Source organism: Mycteria americana, chromosome 1 (assembly GCF_035582795.1).
Source record: "Mycteria americana isolate JAX WOST 10 ecotype Jacksonville Zoo and Gardens chromosome 1, USCA_MyAme_1.0, whole genome shotgun sequence".
Lineage (NCBI taxonomy): Eukaryota > Metazoa > Chordata > Aves > Ciconiiformes > Ciconiidae > Mycteria > Mycteria americana.
Window position 1 is genome coordinate 71,502,319 of NC_134365.1, and position 26,752 is coordinate 71,529,070.

Sequence of the window (26,752 nt, forward strand, 5' to 3'; positions counted from 1 at the left end):
TCTGAAGAGTCCAAAGCCTAACAAATTAATATTGAGTTTATTGGGGGGTGGATAACCTGGTTAAGATCGTGTCAATGAACTTGAGTTTAGAGATCACCTCTAAAATATGCAAAGGCTTTTCTCACCTGGCTTTGGTCCATGTGTCACCCAATGACATCCATAACTGTCCTTCCTCACTGGTGACAGTATATTGCAGGAAGTCTATAGTATCTTTTGTTAAGAGGGGGCTGAGTACTGTACCAGCAAGCTCTGGACCTCCTGTTGTCTGTACCACCTAAATCCAAGTATTAAAATAATACAAAGAACATACACATTGTCAGTAAGGAAGTTACTGTAAATATAAGTTACCTACAGTGCTGCTAGGAAACATTTATTGCTCAACAAAAACAACACCCCCCCAAAACTCTGAGAAGCTAGCAATGTGTCCTAATGTCCTACAGATTAACTAAACCATTTATTGCAGAAGAACTGCTGTTCTGGTTACCAACCATTTTGTATTTAGATCAACTTTTGGCAATGTTATTTTTGCTCTACTGATCAAAACCACACATACTTCCATTAAATAGACATATAGCTATGCTTTCAACTCTCCTCCTGCATTATGTAGATTATCTCAATTTTTTATTGTTAATTAAAAGTTATAATGGCAAGTTGTAACACACAAAGCTAAAGATGATTTAAATAAATATATTTAATAGATGGGAATATACGCAGAAAAGGATATAAATTATTTTCTAAAGAGAAGCTTATCCAGAGATACACATATTTCTCCTTATTATTGTCCAGGGACACAACATTTCAATCTTGTTACCCTTAAAAAGGTTACAGAGAATATAAATACAAGAGTTCTGAAGGAAAACACTGAGAAAATTATAAAACCTTACCATATGTAGTGGGTTAAAGAGAAAATGAACCAGTTCAGCTGCACTAGGGTTCTGGATATGGAACTTTAATTTGGCCTGAAGGAATGGGAAAATGATACATTTTAAGAAACAGTTAACTTTTATGACAATCAATACTTCACATAAAGCTGGCCATCCCTGGTCAGGCACAGGTCCGCCTAAGCCGAGTGTTTTGTCTGCAGCATCCGCTAAGTGCAAGTGCTCATTCATCCAATCGCTTTTGAACCCATGTATCTCTTTAGCACCTATTGTGCAAAACAAGAAGTTCCACAACTGAATTATATGCTTTGTAAAGAAGCATCTCCTTTGGAAATTTGCCACCGCTTAGTTTCATTAGTATTCTGTAGTTCTTTTCCAAATGAAAACTGAGCAATCCTTCTCTACTCGCTTTTTCCAGTGATGCTCATAACCATTTACAGATTTATTACATTATTCCTCTGTTTGGTCTTTTCCAAGCTAAAGTAATTCCTTCAAGCATTCTTGTCCTCCCTGTACTCTTCAATTTAGCTACATTTGGAACGAAATAAGGCCAGGGAACATAACGACATATTGATGCTCTTTATTTGTTAATTTTCTTTTTTTTTTTTCCCCCTAATGGTTCTTATAATTTGCTTTGTTGATCACCACTGAACACGATGATGTTCTCACAGGAATTTGTATTATATCAACATTTTGTTCTAATTTGTTTTATATATGAGATTTTTCCCCACCTGTCCATGCTCTATCATAGCTATCAATATCGAATTTCATCTGTCACTTTATCTGCTATCATGAGATATTTCTACATTTGTAGACTCTACACTCCCCATTTGCCAGAACATCTGTAAATATGTTGGACAGCAAAGGCCTCTGCAGAGGCATGTGTGGGACTTCACTGCTGAATTTACTGCACTTTGAGAACCAGCATTTTAGTCCTATAATTTGTTTTCTATTTCACCAAACAAGAATCTAACGAGCTACATTCAGCCTCACAGTAGCTCAGTTTCTTTAAGAACTTCAGGGTGTGCAACCTTGCTAGATGCATTTTATAAATCCAAAGAAACAAAATCAAAGAACTGATGGATTTGTAGACATTATTTTGTTTTGCAAGATGAATGTTTGCTTCTTTCTCAATTTAATATACCTGCCTACAAACTGCATTCCATGTGCAGGCACCTCAGGGGTACCTGGTTGCTGTAGGTCCCTCAGATCATCGGAATGACTTTAAAGATTATCAGCATTACCTTAACCACTTCTTTCCTCTGGAAGAAAGGAAGTTTGAGAGAGGTTACACACCGTACTGTGTGGTCTGCTGACTTAGTTTTTGGAATAGATGTATGAACAATCCCCATTTAAACAGGGCTTCTATTCATCTGCCTGTAACTTGCCATTTTGATTTGCTGTTCTTTAAGCCATTACCAGTTCTTCAATTTGAAACAGATAATCTCTTGTGCCCCCCATAAAAAAAAAAAAATGGTTTTCATGAACATATTGTCCACTATCAAGCTTTTCCAAGTAAATATATGCATAAAAAAAGATCATATACTTTCTCTGATACAGCTTCTTGGAGGATTTCTTTTATTTACTGATCACGCATTGGCCCTGCAGGCTCCAGAAGTAAGAAGCATGCCAGAATGTGTTTTTAGAAGTTATAGTAGTTTTTATTGCATCTTGCGTCTGTTCCTCAAACTGCTTTTGGCTAGCCTCCTCCTACTTTTACATCTAGCCTTCCAGAGTGCGCATCCAAATGAAGAAAGGAGGAGGATGTGTTTTTACTTCTAATAACTTCCTATACATTGTTCTTCAGCCATAACAACTTTCTTTCAGTCTTTCTAAATTTTTTTGACAGATGGTAGGCATTTCCTAGGAGCTTCCAGCACAGTGTTTTAAAACAGTTTCCATTCTAGTGGTAAAGATTTTATTCTTCTAGCCACTCCTTTTATTTTTAAACTAGATTCTTCGTGTTATACAGTTCCCCATGTCTGACTTAAAGCACCAGGAAGTGAAATTTCAGGCTTTTGTGGCTCCTGCAATGATGCTGAAGTAAAGCACTGTTACAGCCCAGCTCTTCAAGAACAACATTAGAAACCAGGTCCTAGATGCTGCTGAGCACCAAAACAAGAACTGCTTCTTCTTCTGCACAGAAGATAAAGATTCAAAGATGCACACATTATTCTTGGGTGAAAAACTAATTTAAATGCAGAATGTGGTAAGAAGTAAGAATGGGAAAAAAAATGAACATTACAAGCACTATTACTGAGAAAGATCAGCATGTTCCAAGACATCAGTCCCCCCAAAACCAGCAATCCTTTAAGGTCAGAATCACAGCATTCAATACAGGGTTTTAAAAAAAATACATATTCTTAACATTTCTAAATATCTCCTACAGCCCTGCAATCAGAATTCATTCCCCAAGAGGAAGAAAAGGCTGATTTGACTCAGTGAATGCAAGAACAATTTTCCCCATTGGCATAGCTTCCCCAGCAATTGGAAGGGACAGTCAGTATCTGAAAGTAAATGCTTTGAAGGTGTCCCACTTGCTGCCTTCCTTTAATAGCACTTGCAGAAGAGGAGATGCCAGGAGAACGCTCTTGAATTAGCATCTCCTCTTGTTGAGGACCTATAAAGCAACAGCAATTTGTCAGATGGAGCGTTCTGAGCCCAGAAAGGTCCTATGTAATGATGGCAACAAGCACAGAGAGTCTGATGGGCATAGCTGAATAAAACTCAATTAAGGCCACAGCTGGTGATGCTGGCAAGCATGCAACAGAACCGTGATCCCAGCAGACGTTCCTAGAAATTCTTTTGCGATTTAACCTCAAATTTCCCAAGTAAAAGGCTTTAAAGAACCAGGAAAAGAAGAAACACAACAATGCTGAAAAAGAAATACGCTCATCTAGTCACTGTGTAGAGCCCTTGATGACCAGCATCCCAAAGCTGGCTTAAAGGCCAGCCTAGGCCAGAGGTGGCCAGCTCTGCACTTGTCTTAGTTCAACCTTGGACGGAGAAGGAAAAGGTGAATGTCCAAGATCAGTCAAGTATCAGCTGAGCTATCTTCCTGTGTGTCAGCCAAGGACTAGACAAGATTACATTTCCAGGTATATCAGCATTCTTGAAGAGGATACTCATGGGTTTGCTCCTTCTGAAAGAGCAGCGGAGACCAAGACAAAGCAGATCCAGGCTCACAATTCCCTGGATGGCATGACCACCTCTGCACAGCTGGCAGCAGTAGGGCATTTAAGACCCACAAGGTTTCTCTACATGAACAAGGCACCAGGAAAGTTAGACAAAAGGCAGAAGACTTGATTAATACATTCCCAAAGACAAGATAACCTCCTGCAGCTCCCTCAGGGGAGTCAACAATAAAGTATCCACACCCTCTGGAATAGCAGGAACCTCCAAGAAAACCCAACTTAAAAATAACTACAAAGCAAATCTGTTGTGTTACCAATTCTTCCTTCTCCTCTTCATCTTTCCCCAGAATTTTAGTTCTTCACTGCATACTAGTGAAATAAGACATAGGAAAACCAACGCAGCAAAACTGACACCCAAATTAATTTCTGCTGGTGGGGAAAACAAAGATCATGTTATCCTTAACATCAACTATCCCAGGAAAAAAACTGTTACTGCGTGCCTCACACCACCATATCTGCTAGCAGTCACTTACCAGAAGATTGAAGCCATGCTTGAATTTTTGGAAGCAGTCAACAAATTCATCTGGAGGTGGTGGTTTTGCACGGAGAGTAAGAACTCCCTCTGATGAATAAAATGAGATTTTTAGATATCCATTTATATGGTATATAATTTCTATTAATATTACGGGTATAGTAAACATATAAATACATAATAAATTTACCAATTTATAGAATTCTGTAAATATAGAACCACAACAGTGAGCATATTCTGCAGTCATATCTCTAGCCACTGCTCACTGACTTCAAGCAAACAATTTTCATCGGTTTCCCTCTAAGAATATACTGCGTAGGACTTTTAGTGCTCGAAGTGAAAGAAAATTACTACATTCATGAAAAAACAACACAAGAAGACACATTTGCTAGCTACTTCAATGATCCTTAGAGAAACAGAATTGTGTGCAGTAAGAACTCCTACCTCCAGGCCCTTTCTTTTTACTTTTCTTAGTTTTCTTCCTCTTCGAAAGTTCAGCAAATGCTTCAGCAGCTTTTTGAAGTTTGGTAACAAAATACTCAATGTCATCCAAAATATGGTTCAGAATTTGCTATGGGAGAAAAGAAAAGTAACAGTTTCTCTACAGAACCTATAGCAGAAATACTCCAGAAATCAAAATCACTACACTCCCCGACACCAACAGCTTCCTTGGAACAAAGTCCATGCTAGAACATTGCTTATTTAGATTCATTATGTTCTTAACTTTACAACCCTGTAAACTATTTTAAATCTTAGATTTTAAAAAATTTAGGGCCACTGGAAGTTTTTTAAAATATAAACGTAAAGATTATTAAATTCAGATTGGAATTACACAATGCGTTCACACATTACATTTTCTCTCGCTACACCTGAAAAAATTCTAATTATTTGTGTAGGACAGCGTTTTCCTAAACAGTATAACTTAATACTTTGTACTAAAGGAGATACTTAATACTTTGTACTAAAGGAGATTATGAAGCTGTTTGTTGAATGTCAGAATGTAGTTTTAAAGAAGAATTACTCTTTGAAGAATTGTTTTCAAAGAGCAAATGGAGGAGAATGAAGGAGCCCCTGGGGAAAACATGTATACACCAATTCAGCAGGCCCCAACATGCTTTCCTCAAGACCCTCAGATGTTGCTGAGGGCAACATCAGAGTAGAAAACCAGAAAGTTGGAACTGACAAATGGGGCAATATTTGATATTGCATACATCATAAGACCTATAGGCAATATCAGAAATGACCATATGTTCATTTTCCAGATATGGCACATATCTAGGTCCCAATAAATTAATGGAATTTAAGTTTATCCTTGCATAGTTTGATGAATTTGGTCTACCACATAAAATTAGTATTTATATTTCTAGCTCTTCACAGCAGAAAACTTTGCATCAACATTTAGTACTTTTTTTTTTTTTAATTTTTTCTTTTTTTTTAAGAAAAAAAAAATTAAGAAAAAGAACTACCGCCTATTCATTTTTAGGTCTACCACACAAACAGGCTGCCTGGAAAGCTTTGCTCCAGAACTGAATTTCCCATGTGGAAAAGGCTTCCCACAAAGCAGAGCTGCAAAATTTCACAGACATTAAGCAATATCGCTTGTAGTTTCTCACTTACAACATCTCTGTCAATCCTGGCTGCTATCATCTCTGCTGTTTCTTCATGATCATGGTATTGTCTATGTTTTTCAACTGCAGAAAAGGGAAGGAGAGAATAAGAAACCCATATATGCAGAATTAGTAGCCAACACTGCCTACACAGCTTATGCTTGAAATTGTACTGCTGTAAGAAAAAGATGGGCGATGTTTGTACCATTCACTTTGCAAGGACTCCACACAACCTGAAAATCTTGCACTCTAACGCCTGATCCTGCCAAGTGTCACAAAAAAAATAAAGCTTAGATGTATGCTTTCAGTCAACTGAGCTGCATAAATGAAGGTAACCACAGAAGTGTGGTACCAGAGTCTAAATAAAAAAATTAAAGCAGAATGTGGTTGATTATAAATACAACATAATGAGAAATCATCCCGTTTTGCAAAATATGCTGAAAGCTACTCTGGCAGAAGTGAGCAAGAAGGAAGAGTGTAGCCATGACTTCAAAGACAATTTTGATGTAAAAGGTAATAAGCGAAAAGGGATGTAGGAATTTGGGCAGAGTGACCAACTCTGGCAACACAGAAATGGGTCATAATGATGTGATAAAACAGGTATTTCCAAATAACAATGGATAGAGTCAGTGACTTTTATTTGAAAACAAAAAGGGTTAACACTTTGAGAAATTACAAGCTTTACATTTTTAAGTTGCACTAAATACTGTATTGCTTTTGTTAACAGGTAGGATTTTAGTAAATACATTTTAGAACAGATCCGCATGAATGGAATAAAAGGAACCGCAGGAACTCAGATCCGCAAGTGGTCTGGCAAGACAGACCACTTGACAAACTTATGAAACTTTTCTGAAGTGAGAAGTCAAACAGAAGAACAAACTAACCTTTACTCAAGATAGATGTAATACTGTAGATTAGTAGACAAAAACATTCTTAACATTACAGATTTCTCTGAATATTTTTAGTTGTTTTCTTTGTATAGTTGTATACTTTGAGTGATATAGTTTGATAAACCAAAAATGATAGACTCCATAGTTAATGACCTCTAATTCTAAAATGTTAGTATCTGTTATTAAAAAAAAAAAACCCCAAACCAAAAAAGGCCTCACCTTAACCAAGATTATTCCCCTAATACAGCCTGTTTTAAAAAAGGAGCTTTACTGTTTCTAAAGAATATTGTTTTCAACAAAATCTGATCAAAATAAAAATGTTTCCATTAGAGATTTAAAAAAACAACCAAACAAAAAAATCCAAATGCATCAGAAATGCTACAGCATTCCTTAGTTCAGGCTTAAAAAAAACAAAACAAAACAAAAAAACCCTGGTTTATCCATACAGGCCATTATAATGATAAATATAAAATAAATAAATAATGCTGATCTCCAGTCAGCTTTTAATCCATGATTATATTTTTTAATTGTCCGAAATATAAGGCCTATGCTCTCCCTGTTACTAAAGACAGCATCATTAACTTACTAGATTTATGACAGTACTGACTACTATGAATGTTATTACCTTCACAAAAAAGCCCAGGTTAAAATCAGTAGCCCACACCCCCATCCAGACAAACACAAAAAAACAAAGCTCTGAACAGAAATTCAGAAAATGGATAAGTGCAAATAAATGACAAGTCAGATTATGACAGTCAGGTCTTATTCCCCAGATCAGGCAACGGTGGCTTGGGGCATTTCAAACTAGATGGGGAGAATAATCCTGTCTGCTCTCAGCGAGGACAGAGGGGTGACCTCATACAACAATTTCTGTATCTGGATTCAATTACTGTAATCTTTATGAAAGCGGTCTTTCCAAATTATTTTTGTTATTACCGAGGCTCATATAAACCTACTGCCTAGAACAACTGTTTGTCACCGCACTTGCGGCAGCGGGCTCCCAGAAATACTCACACTCCCCCTGCTCTGCAGCCCACGCCGACCACGCTGCCACGCGGCTTCTCACATCCACTTGCGTGATGGTCCCCGGCGGCACAGGGGCAGGTGCCCGCGGCGGCGGAGGGATGGTGCTGTCAGCTTTGGATATCATCCTAGAGGAAGAGAAGAAAGCCCAGAAGTGACACTTGAAGGAGAAACGTTCTATTTTCTAGTGCTTAATCAGAGAAGACAAGAAGGCTTTACAAGGACCTCTTCTACTGTTGAACATACTATGGACTTGCCAAGTAAGCAGTACTCGAGACCATGACGTGTAAATATGTTAAATGCAGCAGGAAACCCACTCCATGATGGGGTTAGCACACCTTCATCACCTGGCCACATGGGAAATCCCCAAGCAGTGCCACAGAACGTGATGTCTAGAGACCTGCCAGTTTACACAGGTAAATACAGTGCCTTGGGTTTAGTAGGTGGCATTTTTACCACCACATGCAGTTCAATGGCTGGACTTCCATTTTGTGTGAAAGTCTTCATTAGAAGTTACCTTTCAGTCATCACAATTGAGTATCTATTCCCTAAATTTGACAGGTTGCCAACCACCTGTTTCTTAAAACAAAAAACAATTAAATTCACAGGCTAACAAAAACAATTAAACTACTTACAAAAACAATTAAATTCACAGGCTGATTTTCCTTTTTATATCAGTGGCCTGTTCATCCTGTCTTGATACAAATGTATCAATGTTCCCACCTGCAGTTTTCCAGTTCTTAATCTAATTTTAAATACCATAAGGAAAGAGGTCTTTGAAGTCATTCTGCAACTTGATATCAAGAGACGAAAAACCCCAACAACTCCTGTCATACACACATCCCATCCCATCCTCACGCCCCTATTTAAAAGCAAGATCTTCACCTTGAATTCATCTCTTTATAATGCCATCTCATTCACGGCATTCAACAACAACACAAGATGTCAAGCGTTATTTGGTCTTTGAACACCGAACAAAAACACGTTTCCTTCACCTTTCCTTCCTCCAGTCTCCTGGGCACTGTTCTCCACATGTTCCACACTTCTACTTGTCAATAACCTTGCAGCAACTCGATAATGAAATGTCAAGCAGGAGGGTCCTTCCCCGTGACCCGATGCCAGCACGTACATGATACGATAGCGACTAACCAGCGCTAAGCTGTCGCACACTCGTGACCTCTTGGCCTCATAGCCCTCAAAGACTGACATCTTGGATTATTTTTCCCACCAGATGTACTGACCTACATGCTTTTCCCAATTAAATCTCATGAGTTTCCCAGCACATCCAGTGTGTTTCAGTCTTCCTGGATTGCCTCTTTGTGCTTATACCTGTTTGTTACAGTCCCACAAACGGTAAAGTCTACTTATTTAATTTTAAACCTGCAGATGAAGTTAGACACAGTTCAGTTTTTGTTTTGTTTTTATAGGAGTGTCCATTACTCTAGGAAAACTTCATGAGTTGCGCATCAAAATTTAACAGGTAGCTAAGACTGTTATAAACTCATTCATGTAATGGTGACATTTTTACTGAATGATTTTTGTCCAGCAGAGACTTCTCTATCTGGACCACAACACTAAGTGTTATTGAGAGATACCATCAGGACTCAGTTACATACTAACTTTTCAACAAACTACCGCCATTACCATTCAGTAACTAATATATCTGTCCCCTTGTTTCTAAGCCTCTGTTGGCTACCTCTCATTTCTGTATTAATCTTCTCTGAACTCAACAGACTCTTTTCCCCCACATTTTCCAACCGGCAGAGACGCTTTCGCTACCAGGGAAACAAGGAGTCTTCAGCATCATTAAACAGGCAGGCAGGAAGATTATTCAGTCTTCAGTTGCTGTTTCGTTTAACATCTTTAGATCTCCAAACCTTTTATCATAATCTTATTTACTTGGAGTTATGGGACATTTATGTTTTTAATTTAAATTCTGAACTACTTGACCCCTATGCAGAACTGAGACATGCAATGCTATTCTCTGGCAAGTGGTATTAATGTCAGCTGTTCCCATCACTAAGGTGGAATCGGGAAAGGTAAGAGTGACACTATAAATTGAGAGGGCTTGGGATAATCCATAAAGCAAGGCCTCTGCACGTGGTTTTGGAAGTGTATTATCAACTAGCAATAAAGAGTAAAAAACAGCAGGCAGACTTGGAGAGCTTCTGAATGCTGTAACACTATTTGGTGACCCTATATACTGCCAAGAAGTTAGGTTTTTACCTCAGTGTTTCAAGCCTCTTCTTTTGTTTCCCACTCTTGCTGTCACTGATTGCACTTTCAATATCTTCATGAATAAAGCTAGCCTAAAGAGTCAGAAGCAGAAACCATCAGTTATCAGCTGTATCTCCTCATGTACCTTTCTTTTTTTAGGGCATCTTTAGATTCCAGAATCCCTTATCAAATCCCATTTATTTAAAAGTTCTGGGATAAATTATTTTACACATAAACAGAACAAAGAAACACACGATACTCTTGTCTGGGAGTCAGTATTTTTGTCACTGTTCCAATCTCAAGCATTATCATCAGATGAGTATGTCATCTAGATACCAAATTTGTCTGAACAGCTGTAATTATCTCAAGTCAACCATTATTGAATAAGCTATTTTTTCCCCTCCACGTACATCATTTTTGTTTTTCTCAAGCATGTTAGGGGAAAGACATACTATAAAAAAAATGCACTAAAGATAGTAGCAGCAAAACTACTATAGATAGTAGCAGCATAAAGGATTAGGAAAGTAACTTGCAGTGATACAGTTTCCTTTAAAAAATAACGATAGTCTCCAATTTCTCTTTGATTTAATAGAAGATGAATTTTTCAGAACATCTCCTAATCTGCAGGTTCCTGCCTCTTCATAACTGCAGTCTGCCTCCACCAGTGGCCCACAAGTGAAGTTTTGATGCATGTCTAAGGCATTATTTTAATAGATCTTGCATTAAATAGGTCACGGCTTCTCATAGGATTTAGAATGCTCTGTTACACGTCTTCAGCTGACAAATTAATTTCCTACACAGGTTGTCAAAGCCCAAATCTGTCAGTGTCTGGCTCACTTTACAAGGTCCATGTCTTTCTTGGTACCCTCATAATGGAGAAGTATGTAACTTTTGGGGAGGAATATGTAACTTCTGCTGGGACTAGAAGACTTTGTTGAATTTAGGTACCAAGGGGATTAAAGGACTTCTCAGGCTATAATGAACTATAATGTCCACTACAGAATATGGACAAGGGATACACTAAAGTTAAAGAATTAATAGAAAAAAGTTACAAGGATGTGAGGAACTTAAACCCAGAAGAATTCCATTAATCATACTCTTGATATTTATTTTTTAACAATTTTTTGTTTAGAAAATATTGAATACCCCAAATGTTATTGATTTTGACTAAGTTTTTTATTGCAGAGGCTCCTGAGGTTCATGGTAACTTCTAATCAAAAGCAGGAAAAAGGCAAGGGAGAAAGAGCTAACCTTTCAAAGCAGCCAAGTCTCATGGATAAGGAACAAAAGCTAGGGTATGGTCACAGACTCAAATAATACCCCAGAAGAAAAGGGGGATCCTGGTCTTCCAAATCATCCTTATGTGCTCTGAGTTTTTATTTGTACACAGAGGAACAACTTCAAAAGATGAAAGTCTGAAGAAAAGAGACCACCTCTACCCTTTGGGAAGCTGGGTCCAATCAGACCTCAAAAAGGATCCCTGTATTATTTAACATAATGCCACCTGAACTACTCACAGCATCCTGATTTCCATTGAAACAGCAAATTCTGTGCAACAAATCACACAATTAGCCAGTCATCTTCACACCACTCTCTATACCAATTTCAAAACGGTTGCACAGTGTGATTGTGTGATTAGCAATCTGTTGTTTTAAGACAATGACATGAACTACTACAAAGGAATTTAAAAGTACCCATGAAATTATCAATTGGAATTTAAAGAAATAACAATTATATAGAGTAATTAACAGATATTAAAATTTATAACCCTGGAAATAAAGAAGTATTGCAGAATACATTAGAAAAATTATTTATGCTTGAAAGAAATATTTTAATCAGAGATGAACAATCTCTTTCCTTGTTTTGCCCCTCCTGCAAGTAATATTTTCCTTTTCATTCTCTCTCCAGCAGAGCAGAGATGCAGAGAGGTGAGAATGTATAGAAGGTTTAATTGTTCAGTGACAAAAAGAGCAGAAAAGGGGAAAGACTAGGTAAGACTCAGGGCTCGGATGAGTTCTTTGCAGATTATAAAATAAATTTGAGATAACTCAAACTATTTTACACCACCTTCTTCAGAAGTGTGAATGCAAACCATATACATATTCTAGAGCTTTACTCATTTGTAAACCTAAATGAACAGCTGCAGAGCCCAAGAATCAATATTTACAGTAACAACATATTTGAACATGCACTAAGGATTCAGCTTACATACTGGACTACTCTCTTGCAAGACATACTACACTACATTTACTAACATACTATAAGTAGCGTTGATATCGTAAGTGTATTAAACTTAAAGCATATTTATAAGAGTAAAAGAACAGAATTATTTTCTGTGAATCAGCTCATTTGATTTTATCCACTGTACTTGCCAATTAATAAAATTTCCCCTATTCAAATAAGTCATAGCAGATCTCCATTACTATCTTACCTTAATCTCATCACATTGGAAAAGATGCAAATCAGGCTTGGTTTGGGTTGGTTCTTTACATACTAATGCAAGAATTGAATTGTAATTGCATGCATTCATCACAGCTTGGCAATGCTGAATTGTGCTTAAAGGAAAATTCTCCAGTTCATTCTGCCGGAAGAGAAAAAAAAAAAACACACACACAAAACACCACCTTACTATACAGTGTCCTGATCTCAGAAAAGCTGCATGAGTTAAACAGGGAAAAGTGATAATAAGCTAATTAAAATACTGAATCTCACATACATCATTTTTCTGTCCGTTCCCTTTTTCTCTCTCTCTCTCTGAAAATGAGACTGCCACTCACAGATCTTACCTTTGATTCCAAGTCCACCAAACTGACAGCTTTGTCATCCACTTGAAGAATCATATCTTGAGTCCACACTTTGCCTTTGGCATCCAGCAATTTCAGCTTCCTTATTCCATCATCTACTGTAATCATTGCCTCTTTTCGGTCCAGAACAAAGGTGGTCAAGTGCTAGTGAATGGGACGTACGTTTAAAAAAAAATAATTGTAATTCTCCCTATTGCTCGGCAGTGTCAGTATTCAAATTGCCAGGAAATAGCAACACAAATTATTCATGAATAAAAGTGCCTTTGTATTTGACAGATCCCACCAATAAGCCATAAGAGAGGTTGTTTAGTCCATAATGTCATTTTATGTCAACTGGTTTTTGTAACTCACTGTTTGTTATCCTCTGTTATTTCCTCACTACAGTAAGTGGTTAGACCTGAAGGCATATTCTGACATTTTTCAGGTATCAAAGCTAGAATTAAGCCCCGAGTATTTAATTAGCTTTCTTGAGGAGTGAAAACCTGTCTTTCTTGGCAAGCTGAATCCAGGAAGCGTCAGCAGAAGCTTCCCAGAAACACCCTGCCAACGTACCTCCACGACCACCCTGACCTGGAGTGTCCTCATCTCTTCCAGAGCTGCCAGCTAGCACGCTGATGGCAACCATGATGGGCTTGCATCTGACTGGGATACCTTATGGACAGGCTAGTTGCTTCTTTTATGTGGATCACAGTAGAAATGTAGTATACTAACTACCTTTGCTCACCATCAACTTGGAATATTCTCCATACTCAATTAATAGTCTAGAAATTAAATACTGCCTCACAGACATCACCTCAACTAGCTTCCCTGTCATTATGGCTTTGACAATTTCTCCTTCAACATGCCAACCATGCAAGACAACCCATAAAATTATCTCATTTTACCCAGGCATAAATCCAGCTTCACATTCTTATTGAAGACCTGGTTACACTCATTCAAGCTGAACCAATTTTAATATATGCCCACACATCTATCTTCTAAATAACTTAAAAAAAAAAAAAAAGAAAAAAGAAAAAAAAAAGAATTAATTGTGCTTTCTTCTATTACAGGATAACAGCACTTAGTAATGACAGACAAGAGAGTAGATATAAGCCGCATATAATCAAAGTGTTTAAAAGAAATGAAACAAACTCTCTACTGGCTGCTCACACAGGAATGCTTAGACTCCAAATACAAGTACTAATTTTTATGCCAGTACAGTACCAAAGCCATTATGAAGAAACCAAAGAAAAATAGACAGACAATTAGAAGCAACACAAGTATTCATTTGCAAGCTGATCATAGGATAGAAGCACTTGAAATCAAGACTCTTCTGCATGTGATCTCATAATTTACAGCTAATTTAAAACCCAGCAAAAAGGAGCTGAGAATCTATGGTATTTGCAAGCCTTGGCTTAACCCATGACAGTGGCCTGATGGCAGTGGGAGAAAGTTCGTGCCAAAGTAAGACTACAGAATGAGGCATTGCATCCGAAAGTGCTTAACAGGCTACATATGGGCACCTAGGCTTACTTTGCTGAATATTTTAAATGTATCTACTCCTGGATAAAATAGGACAGCAGCATGCAGTAATTCTGCAAAGCGGCTTAAGACAGGAAGTACCACACTTTGCACTTCACACTGGGGAAGAATCTGTGCAGACAGAATATATTTCACTACTACATAGTAGACTAACTGGGGCTTTTAGGGGTTAATGCTCAGCTCTTTCTGAATATTCTGTCACTTCTGCTGATTATAACTGATCAAAGTATTAATTTTAAACATCATCCAGTGTGCCTCGCCAGCAGCACAGGGTTTTTCAGCTCTGCCTCATCCTTGCAACAAGCCAGGTTCAGAGACAGGGCAGCATAACACGTTGAACTGATATCCCATTGAGAAGTCCTGTCCGTCTGCCAAACTACACACAACTTTGCTTACATTCTTCTACATAAAAATTTCAGCTCATTATGGCAGAGCTACAGAATTTGAGACATTTCAGTGTAATCTATTCTGAAGTGACCTCAGGCTGGCAGGATATTTTGGAAGATGTATATGCCTCCAAGCACATGTATCCTCAAAAATCAAGTAGGCAAAAATAACTGCATGTAACTGAAAGCTATAATTGGTATATTGCTCCTCGTCTTACCTCTACGTGATACTGCGAAGTTTCGGATATGCTGCTGGCACTGTCTCGTGCATAATTCTTTCTTTGTTCTAGAGATGGGAGGAACAGAAAGAATAATTATTCATTCAACTTCTTATCATGCCATTTTGAATACTTCTCAGAGACACTTAAGACTAGTTGTATATACGAAAGCAGAAGACGAGCTGCTGATAATTTCTGTATTTGGACAGAAAAAACCTTCACCCCCACATAGTCCAGCACGAGGATCATACTTACATCAACGGTGTTAAGAGAGAGCCGGTGGGTGCAAACAAAAGCCAGTTATCTTGTCACTGTGAGTCAGGACACCGGAGGGGAGCAGTGTTCTGACTGAAAACGCTTCACTGGGAAGCCTGATTATTAAAATCAGTGGCTTGCCACTTTGGCAGCAATAGGTTAACCAGCATCAGGCTTACTGAATTTGTATGAATGCACTTGAAAGCGTAAGTATTTTCTGATATACATGTTAAATCTGCAAAAGAACAAAGCCACACACAAACCAGACCTGACTCATCTTTTATTTCTTCCTGAAGTATTCAATTTGATGAATTACTAATGTAGAAATATGCATGGAAAGGGGTAAAAAAAAAAAAATACACACCATATATCTCTAAACAGAAATATTTTTCAGCTGAACAAAACACAATGCTGCAAAATCAGAAACATCACTTGCCTTTTACTCCATACAACAGATTAGTATCAAACCAGGAGAGGAGGGAAGAGAAAATGCAAGAAGACACACACCCACACCACAAAATAATGAATTCAGATAAATACTGAAGACAACTTTTCAACTTTAGTGGAAAAAATTTGAATGCAACATTTGGAGGGTTTTTCTCTTTTTTCACCATAAGCTCTTAAGGGCCCGATCTGGAACACCAGGAGCTTTGCCTAAGAAAGGAATTCACTCGGAGACTTGGCCGAGAGAGGTCCAAGTCTGCAAGGAGGCAGTTCTTTTGTCTCCATTTCATTAAATAACTTGATTTCTGATCTTCAAGTAAAAATAGGCGGTTTGATTTTGTTCAGAAGGAAAGTACCTGATGTACACACAAAATCCATCAACTTCATCATACTCTTGAGTACTTGGGGGAAAATAAAAGTGTGATTCTGTTGACAGGAAAGCTAAGTAACTTTTTGCAAAATAAAAAAATTGCAACTACTACCAAGCACATGATCTGTAACATACAGAGATCTGCAGTGAGGACACCATAAAAGCCACACTGTAAAAGGCTCTGCTGTGGCCAGGGTTCCTTCAGACAGGAATTTCAGGTGCTGACAGATACAGCAGTGCCCTCATTTTCAAGTGGCACCTGTAGAAGTGTTTGTCACCTTTTATGACCATGCCCATTTATCTCTGCAGTTCTCAGTGACTTTCATGAAAGACAATACAGTTTCTGAAATGCCTCGCTGGCTTGAAGCCCCCCTCCCATGATGACAAACACTGCTCACGCGACAGAGCCATCCTGCTACTGTACAGCAGCTGCTCAGTTTGCTTTACCAACAGAAGTGTGTGGTGCAATCAGCCAAATTCAAGAACCCCATGGACTATCAGAATTTTTAACTAGGTGTGTGAATATTTTAGAATAGATGTCTTAATTTAATTATCCATTATTCTGAAATGCCAGAGCAGAGGATCTGCATTGATTCCCACTGTAACTACTATTTCTGCTTTTGCAGCATGTTACTTAAAGTATTTTTTGTTGATTTTCTTTTAAACCACCATAGACACACACACACACATGCACACCCCAACAAAACAGTCAGCAAAGCAGTACTGCCTGATTTGCTACCTTTCTTTTTTTGTTTGGATGATGATCTGAAGAAGTAAAGTCCATCTGTTCCTAACAAAATAAGGGAATTAAAAAATAGTATCTAGTTTAACCCTATAGAATTATCTGCACCTCCAAGGGGATCAGTTAACAGTCTTCTGTTATGGGCTGTAAATGATAGTTAAATGCTGTCCAGTAAGAAAGAATAAATGCTTAAAAAAAATAGTCACTTGTTTCAATTAACAATGCATCAAATATTCAGCTTTGACTATCATTATCTTTTTTTAGGTGAACAAAAGTATTACTTGTTAATTGACATCAAATTAAACCAGGATAAGAAATTTTACATCCACTTAAGGTTTATAAATCCTGCAAACAATATCAGTTAGTTGCTTTAAATAAATAAAGAATATGTAGAGGATCCAAAGGAATTAAGAAGAAGAGAGTAACTTTTGCAAGAGATTCCTTGCTCTGCTTCACAGAAGTTTTGTCCTGTGTTAAGACAGGATATCCAAAACCATTTGTAGCACTGATTAACACATCCTCTTCCACAGAGCAGCCCTAACACTCACAATAGACATGATAGCAAGGTTTTCAACACGCTCTGTCATGGTAAGAACAATAGTGTTTACATAAGAAATAGAGCTTTCTGAATGCTAATAAGATCTGTGGTTGCCTACACTTGAGACCCAAGGAGAGCCCCTCAAGTTCTGCATTCTTAATTACAGCAGAATAGTAACAAGAACTTCAATAAAATTTCCAATTAGAAAAAGTCAATCTGTGTTTGTGTTAATAAACAAAAAGTATGGTCACCACAACAACTGACGGTCCATACTGAGTTCAGCAACAATTCCTATTTACCTATTTATTTCTTTAATGCAGGTAGAATGATTATTAGAACCTGCTAGAGATCCAAGTTATCATTTAGAATAGCATAGAACAGAGTATTTCAGCTGGATGGGACTTACAACGATCATCTAGTCGAACTGCCTGACCACTTCAGCGCTGACCAAAAGTTAAAGCATGTTATTAAGGGCATTGTCCAAATGCCTCTTAAGGACTGACAGGCTTGGTGCATCAACCACCGTTTTTTGTTATCCTATAGGCCCTTCTACCAAATTCACCATGTAACGTATGTCACTTATGCAAAGTTGGAGATTCCCTTTTCTGGGAGTCCAAGAAAGTGATGCAGTCTAAACTCTGCAGTGAAGCACGCAAACTAAACTGGGGAGACTTCCAAGTCTTGTTGCAGTTACAGACCAAACCAAAACAAAAGAGAAAGAGAGGGTACCTCACAGGCTTTTAATTACTGCTCAGTGCTGCAACTTTTATGTGGTTTTGGATTAATTAACCCAAACTATGATAGAGCTATGAGCTATAGCAGCTGTGAATGTTGTCAATGCTGCTATAGAGGAGCTGGAGGTAGATACTATGGATAACTGCTCCATCCTGAAATTATTCACCCTTCAAAATACATCTTCTACTAAGTACCCTAGCATCAGCAAAATTCTTCCATTGCTTCTGGAAGGGTTTTCCCTCAACCTTTGTTTTTCAACCCTTTTACATTTCAATAGTTAGAAAGCAGGTCTCCTTTCCCATACAGAGTCAACCGAGCTGCTAATAACCCAGGCTCCCTGAGAGATAGTTTTCTTGGCTGCCTGGCATAAATTGCACTGAAGGAAGAACGAATAAAGTCCCCCCATGATGATATGAACATAACACAAAGAAGGGGAAAAAAAAAAAAAAAAAAAAAAAAAAAAGACTGGCATCTAGAATGCATCCCCTTTCCCATGGTTTTTGCCAGTAGCTCAAAATTAAATCTCAGCCTCTGCTTTCTCCTAGTGCCTGGCTCTTGTCCCAGATTCTACCTACAAACCTCCGCAAGGTCTCACCTTGCCCTCAAGAAAGGAGGACACAAACACTTTTGCACCCTCTTGTGCTGATGTGCTCCACTGCCTTGAACTTCTAGCAAAATTTATATAAGCCTGCAAACCTGTTCTGCATCCTTCTCCACCCAGATGATGCAAGAGTCTGCTGCTTCTCCCTACAACATTTCTACATTTCCACTTCCAAGTCAGATATATCTGAGCATATTACTCTCTCAGTCTTTGTCATCCATATACAGCTCCTTATTTTTCTTCTTTTCCTACAGAGTTGCCCATTGCCATTCTTCTGGAAATGTAGCTTCCATCTCCTCAACTCTTTCACTTATCAAAGTGGCTGATTATTATTAATCAATATTAATCTGACTGCTTTTACAGAAACCCTGAAAACGCCTCTTGACTTATTACATGATCTTCAAATGCAAGTAACTCACACCCTACTATTGAAAACGAGCAACAGAATTTGCTGGCTTACTGAACGTACTGGGTCTGGCTGGGACGGCTTCTTCACAGCAGCCTGTATGGTGCTGTGTTTTGGATTTGTGACCAAAACAGTGTTGATAACATAGGGACGTTTTAGCTATTGCTGAACAGTGTCAAGGCTTTCTCTATTTCTCACTCTGCTGCCCCAGGCTGGGGGTGCACAAGAGGTTGGGAGGGGACACAGCTGGGACAGCTGACCAAAGGGATATCCCATACTGTATAATGTCATGCTCGGCAATAAAACCAGTGGGTAGTCTTTCCAAAGTAGCCCTTGCTCAGAGACTGTCTGGGCATTGGTCTGCTTGTGGGAGGTGGTGAGTGATTGCCTTTGCGTTACTCAGGGGTTTTTTTCAGGTTTTTTCCCTCCCCTCCTCTTTCCTTCACTTATTGAGCTGTCTTTATCTTGATCCAATTCTCTCCCCTATCCTGCTGCAGGAAGGAGAAAGGGGGAATGAGCAAGCAACCAGATAGGTCCTTAGTTGCTGGCTGGGGCCAGCCCCCGACACTGAAAAAAAAATAATGTTTTGTATGCTCCATTTCACTCTCTTAATCCTCCCGATCAGTCTCAGCCTTCATGCACGAAGAGAGTTATTGAAGCTAAAGCAAAATTCTGCAACGGAGACTTCCAGACAGGATGTATAAAACTATCAAAGAACGAATAAAACTATCAAAACTATTGAGTTTTTTTGTATTTACTCTACTTACTGCAGGTCTTACATCCAACATGTAAAATACAGTGCAGCCTTAACACCGCAGTTAGCTCAAACCCTGCTGACATGCCGCACACAATTTACCTAAAGTATTTTCCCTCTGATAAAGGAAAAAAATAAAAATAAAAAAGGATCATGGCAGAAAACACTTAAGTTAAATTCTTAATCACAATCTATAGCAAATGCAACCCAGAGGAATTTGAGCAAAATAAAATCTTTCACAAAGCAAGGGCAATAAACTTAACAGAAGCACAGTGTTTCACTCATAGGTCCTGACTGTGAGATCTACCAGCTACTAAACCTTTCAAAGGAACACAAACACTGACCCACAGAAACTAATACTCTTCCCTGTCTCACGTGGAGAGACGCTACTGCTATTCACGTCTTTGTGAACTTACTGAATTTGCCAGTCATCAGGAATGGACCGTGTTTCTGGCTTCAAAATGATGTGAAAAGGTACTGATTTCATACCAATTTTGGAAGCAGCCAAAACACCAGAAAACAAAAAATGACCTCTTGACCAAAGACTTTAGCCAAGCCAAGAATACACTAGACAGTACATGACACAGCCAAACAAGACCTGAGATTGCCATCGCTCATTCTCTTCCTTGCCCTCCCTACGCTAAGAACTCTGCACTCTCCCCAGTTATTTCTGTGAGGGACCATTTCATACTTTGGAAAGGTAACTATTCCACAGTTTCAGACAGAATCGCCAGTGTGGCCCAAGGTCCCTTGAGGCGGAGCTATGAACAGAACCTGACAGAGCTGAAGTTAGAGTCCTGTCTCCCCCATTTTCTAACTGGAAGAGGGTACAGCAATATGGCAAATTAGAAAGCTGCTTAATAAACTCTACCGTAGCCTGGCTCTGTGCCACTGTCCAGAAGACCACACAGAGAAATCTACCTGTGCTGGTTTTGGCTAGGATAGAGTTAATTTTCTTTATAGTAGCTAGTATGGATTTGTGCTGGAAACAGCGTTGATAATACAGAGATGTTTTAGCTATTGCTGAGCAGTGCTTACACTGAGTCAAGGCCTTTTCTGCTTCTCACCCCACCCCACCAGCGAGTAGGCTGGGGGTGCACAAGAAGCTGGGAGGGGACACGGCTGGGACAGCTGACCCCAACTGACCAAAGGGATATCCCATACCATATGGCATCATGCTCAGCATATAAAGCTGGGGGAAGAAGAAGGAAGGGGGGGATGTTCAGAGTTATGGTGTTTTGTCTTCACGAGTAGCCATTCCATGTGATGGAGCCCTGCTTTCCTGGAGATGGCTGAACACCTGCCTGCCCATGGGAAGCAGTGAATGAATTCCTTGTTTTGCTTTGCTTGCCTCTGTGGCTTTTGCTTTACCTATTAAACTGTCTTTATCTCAACCCATGAGTTTTCTCACTTTTACCCTTCCCATTCTCTCCCCATCCCACTGGGGGGGAGTGAGCGAGCAGCTGTGTGGGGCTTAGTTGCCAGCTGCGGTTAAACCACAACGCTATCACAGCAAGAGAAATCTAATTCTTTATCTAGGTAGCGAAAAGTTCTTAACAAAAGCAAAACATCTCAGTCTGGGTCTTACCAGATGACTTGAAGCACAGGTGGTGCTGGTTAGGGCTACGATACCTTTAGCACAACAAATTTTCAGTTCCTAAAAGCCTAAAGCAGAACTGAGGAATTCCGATGCCTAGACTTCCACTTATGTCTTACAAATAATTGCATAGGCCAGATGTAATAAATGTTATCAGCACTATGGTTATGGTAGCGCAAAGAAGGATAATGGTGGATCCCACCCTCCCCTGCCATAGCCAAACTGGAAAATGTCTGTACAGCGCACAAAGAGACAAAGCTCTGAAATCTGATGGCAATCCACATGGAGATGGATTAAGAGTCTCCCTCACAAGCTGTCCTAAGAATCCTGGAGTGACAGTATAAGTTATTAGCACACGTCATCCAGCAGAAAAGCCCAATACTTAGTTTACTACTGTATATTTATAGCTTACATTGGACTGATTGCTGACACCCCTTTAAGAATGTATTGCAGCAGCTGGAAACACTCAACTTGAGACTGAGAGCAAAGTGCAGGGGACATGACCTAAACATCCGGGGAGAAAGGTCAAAACTTGAGTTCAAAAAAACCCCTCAGTAAGTGAGGAGAAAACACTCTCTCTTTCAGAGCTTGGGGCACAAGCCTCTCCCTGATGGCTATGTGGAACTAGCTATCAGAGAAAGTGTATTGTTTAGAAGTCAATTGTCAGTTTAATTCATTCCGTATCAAATAACACATGCATGTTACCTGGATGGCTTCTTTTAATGGACTCGATTACCTAGTCTATGATCTGCCTGTGATTTCCTTGAATTTATTACACTACAGTTCTTGCTCTGAATGAGGTATTTCAGCAATGCAAAAATACACATGCAATTTCACTGCTAGCACCTAATCACAGCCATAAGAGTATAAACACAATGTATAAAACACCTAGTCTTTTCTGACGCAGTGTGAAGACATTTTTAGTAACATCTTTCAATTCTGTGCCGTATAATAATCTAACAATTTGGAGCAAACCACTAGCTCACCACTCCTGGGGAATGGGGCTGCTCCACACTGTGTCACCCACTGGCAAACCCCCAGCACAGCCCTGGCTACTGGTGCTGAATGACGCTGCACGTCTCCCGCAAGCAACGCTGCAGAAGACAGATGGAGAAGCCAATGCTAGAACAACAGATGACAGTATGAGCCAAAACCCATTTCCTATGGAAAGGCCAGAAACGAAATAATGAAATAAAACCCATAAGAATGTGTAGAGGACATCTTCCCTCCCAGCTCAGTGAGAGATTTATCATGCAAACAGAAAACAGTTCATTTCAAGAAGGAAATGAGTGAAAACAAAGAGATTATTTGACACAGGAAAAAAAGCAGTTGCAAGGAAGTTTTTGCTATCAGATAACCACATCAGAGATAGCAATGGCTCCGGTCTAGTTTTTAACTGAACTGTCTAACACCAATAAAACTCCAGCCTCCTTTCCCACTGGCACTGTGGTTAACCTTCTGCCTGATAACCAAAGGACTGAACAATCATGAACCACCTCAGCACTGGGACTCAGGAGATAAAACCTCATGCCATGACATATACGTGTGTGTGTATATATATACACACACATATATATACATATACATACACATTATTAATAATTTTTTAGTCTTTACTGTGCTTGGAAGAAGTTGAATTCAAAATCTTCACTTGTTGATACCTGTGGATAGGTGCTTTAGTCCAAATGACATTCGAAAGTCTTTCAAGAAAAGGAAGTTTCTCATGGACAAAGTTTGCTGCTTAACATTACATTGTCACATTTTATCAAAACAAAAAAACATGGTCCATTTTACTTTTACAGTAAAATTAGATATTTTTTCCCAATGTATTATAAGTGAATCTATTAAATACATGAGCTTTATGTATTTACATAAATAAAATATGTACAGTTCATATACACTTACATAATATAAAATATAAAAAAGTCTGTCTTACAGGCTTTCGGTCTCATGGATCTCAAATAAAATACTTAAGGTAGCTATTAATTATAAATCCATTACAAATAAGATATTTTATAATAAGCATTTTTAACACATTTTAACAATTCCCATATCACTCAACTGCTTCCCACCCCTCTTGGGACAACATGCAGAAAAATCCCTAACATCACAAAGGAAGAAAAGACACAACTGGGACGCAGCAGAACTGCTAAAATTAAAAAAAAAAAAGATATAATTGCCCTGAATTTGAGAAAGGTTTTAGGTGTTTTCCTTGTTTTCTCCAGTTTGTGCATTTGGCGATACTGACAGCCTAGTTCTTTACGCATACAAAACAGAGAAGCAGCAGTAAAATGTGCAAACTTCTCTGTAAGAGCTGTGCCAATGTATCTTTACTCGGAGCTCCAGGATAATTGAGTCTTCCACTTCATTCAGCTCCTGCCAACTGCAACTATAGTTTTGTGATGTATCTACCAGCAATGGAAGTGAACCAAGATCATTTTACAGGAGCCACCACACAGCAGTTATACGGTAAGCATTTTTAATTAGTACCTGAATTCAATTAAGTATTCTAGAAGTAAAAGGCTGTTTACCATTATATACCTCAAATTTTCTCACATGTCCCCATCTTCTACTGACACGTGACTATCCCATGACATGTTTGATATGAAAAAGCTCAGAGAGATATTATTTTAAAAGCCCACAAAGATTAAAGGACATGGTTAAGACACTTACTGATACTGCCACACTGTTCGAACCACGTACTCTTGAAAAATTATGATGATGATATAAAATGACAAAGAAAAGCGCAACACTCTCATAACGTCTCACAAAGAAATAATCTGCTAAGAGTTTTTCGCAATGTCTCTTGCTGGTTTCTGTTACCACCTACTATTTCTGTCAACACGTGCAATCAGTTTGTTGGGTGAACCCATACAGGATGCAGAAATCATTGTTTAAAATGATCACTTCAGAATTTTCCTCAGTTGCAGTTCCTGCCTTTAATACTATGTCAAGTGACTGACTTTTGTAGCATACCACTAAAAAAGATAAATTTAAACTTAGAATGATTCACACGCAACATCATTTTTCAATGACAAATGTTTCAAACGCTTTCTATTTCTGTCTTAGCTGATTTTTCTAGAAGTGGACCTTCAGGCTACTCTATCAGCCTTCAGCCACCAAACCACGTCAGCTTTTTGACACCATTCCTCTTTTCAGAGGACACAAAGCTAGGAGACGTCCCATCTCCTTCTTAGGCTTTTAGCCTCATGAATTTCAAAGAAGTTCGAAAGCCAACAAGGCAACCAGTACAACAAACTTCTTCTCATGTGCTCACCAGTGAATAACCAAACTCGAGGCCTGAAGGCTACCCTTCCAAGGGCAAAGTTAACGCTGTTCTAATGCCACAAAGCAGCCTGCCCTCACTCCCCTAACCCCCAAGGTCACTCCCAGCCATCACACCACCCAAAATAGGAGGGAGGAAAGATTAGTTACTACTAAGGATGTTGCGGTTACTAGCCACTGCTCTTTGAGCTTCCCAGTTTGTTAACCTGCAGAAGAGGTGGTAGGTGCAACAAGGGAGAGCAGGCTGAGGTGCGAGGGGTCCTGCACAGGACTGGGTTCTCACTGCAAACCTCATTCTTCCGCTCTTATCAGTTGTGCTGACTTTCAAAAGAGCATTTAACAACAGGCACAGATTTACACAGCAGAACATCTCTCAACTTCATTGCTGCTTGTATTTCCATTACCAGCACAGCTATCAGCAGGATGTATTCACAGTGGAGGTGGACGACCAGGAAACGGTGCAATTTGGCTGGCAAGGAACACGACTACATTCTGCCTCCACAGTGATTTGGCCATGGGCTAGAGAGTAGCGTATACAGCCAAGACAAATACTAGCATCTGTAGTTGGTAAGTGCAAAAATGTTTAGGCATTTATAAGTAACATCACATTTGACAGTCATAAACCCTGTCAAAAACAGCAGGCCAAAGAGGGCTCCTAATCCATTACATCAAATCTAACCTCCATGAAATCCTTGTGTCAAACAAGAGTAATATTGTAAATTCCTTTTCTGCTAGCAGGGGATAAAGGTGGGGAGTCAGGGGGAGACACAGGTCATGAATCAAACCTATAGCACAGCTAGATCCCTGAATGCCTTCTCCCTGGTACATACCTTAGCTATAGAATCACTCTTAGTTTTTGATAAATGCTTTATACATTGCCGCCTTAAAAATTAGCAGGTGGGAGTTCTCTGCTTAATAAACCATAAAAGCATTTTCTAGCTAGCCTAGTTCGTTTTAGCAGGAATAAAATCACCTTGTTCTTTAATTTTGTTTATACACACACATATGTATGTACATACAGTTTCAGATTCATATGCATAAAACATTTTCACTATGACATCACAATCAATACTTAAACAACAATTTTAACATAAATGTTTAGAGACTTTATGCCACCTTACCATAAAGAGCTTTTGCACTTGTTCTTGAATTCTGCTCCCTCTCTGCCTGAGCAAATGTTGGTGAACCATAGCCACTGGAAGAAAACATTTCTGGTTAACTTCTGTATAGGTGTATTTGCCACACAGAAACAGGCACTGAAAAAAACCCTCCCCTTATGTAGGACTGCACACACCTACGGTGTTACTAAGGGAGCTAATGATACTGGATATTTGTTCCACACCATGAATACGATGTAGCGTGTTTCACTTAGGCTGGAAGCCCTTCTGAGCTATTTTTTGTTGCATTAATACAACATCATGCACAATGGGGGTGTGGTGTACACATAGATACTACTATAATGTAAGCAATCAATATCACTAAATAATAATAATAATAAGCCAAAGACTTGGTAGGCTTTTTTTTCCTGCATACACAAGTGTTAGTTGTTTTTAACAATTTTAACTGCTTTTCATAAAAGACTTAAAAGGACTGTTATTGCCTACAACAAATGAAGAATCAATCCAACATCCTTCCAGTGTAACAACAAGAATGAGTCATATACAAATTCACTTTAAAGGGACAACAATATGAGAAGCAGATGACAGCACAGATGCCCTGCTCCATACAGGAATACATGTTCTTTGGCATCAGATTAGGTCACTTCTCATTAGTGCTGCGAATGAGCCTAGTGCCATGTTTCTGACACAGGGA

The 26,752-nt window shown here is 38.9% G+C and overlaps 1 protein-coding gene across 3 annotated transcripts in view; it reads right to left on the minus strand.

Moving 5' to 3' along the window:
* Positions 1-26,752, minus strand: part of EPS8 (EGFR pathway substrate 8, signaling adaptor) — a 143,204-nt gene that overhangs the window by 29,934 nt on the left and 86,518 nt on the right. For all 3 annotated transcript variants that reach the window (XM_075505515.1, XM_075505507.1, XM_075505497.1), the window contains exons 4-14: positions 26,062-26,135; positions 15,214-15,281; positions 13,071-13,232; positions 12,716-12,865; positions 10,294-10,376; positions 8,059-8,195; positions 6,165-6,238; positions 4,992-5,118; positions 4,549-4,637; positions 885-959; positions 126-274 (exon numbers count right to left, since the gene is read on the minus strand). In XM_075505515.1, coding sequence (XP_075361630.1) covers positions 126-274; positions 885-959; positions 4,549-4,637; positions 4,992-5,118; positions 6,165-6,238; positions 8,059-8,195; positions 10,294-10,376; positions 12,716-12,865; positions 13,071-13,232; positions 15,214-15,281; positions 26,062-26,135 — 1,188 coding nt within the window. The remainder of the gene's footprint in view (positions 1-125; positions 275-884; positions 960-4,548; positions 4,638-4,991; positions 5,119-6,164; positions 6,239-8,058; positions 8,196-10,293; positions 10,377-12,715; positions 12,866-13,070; positions 13,233-15,213; positions 15,282-26,061; positions 26,136-26,752) is intronic.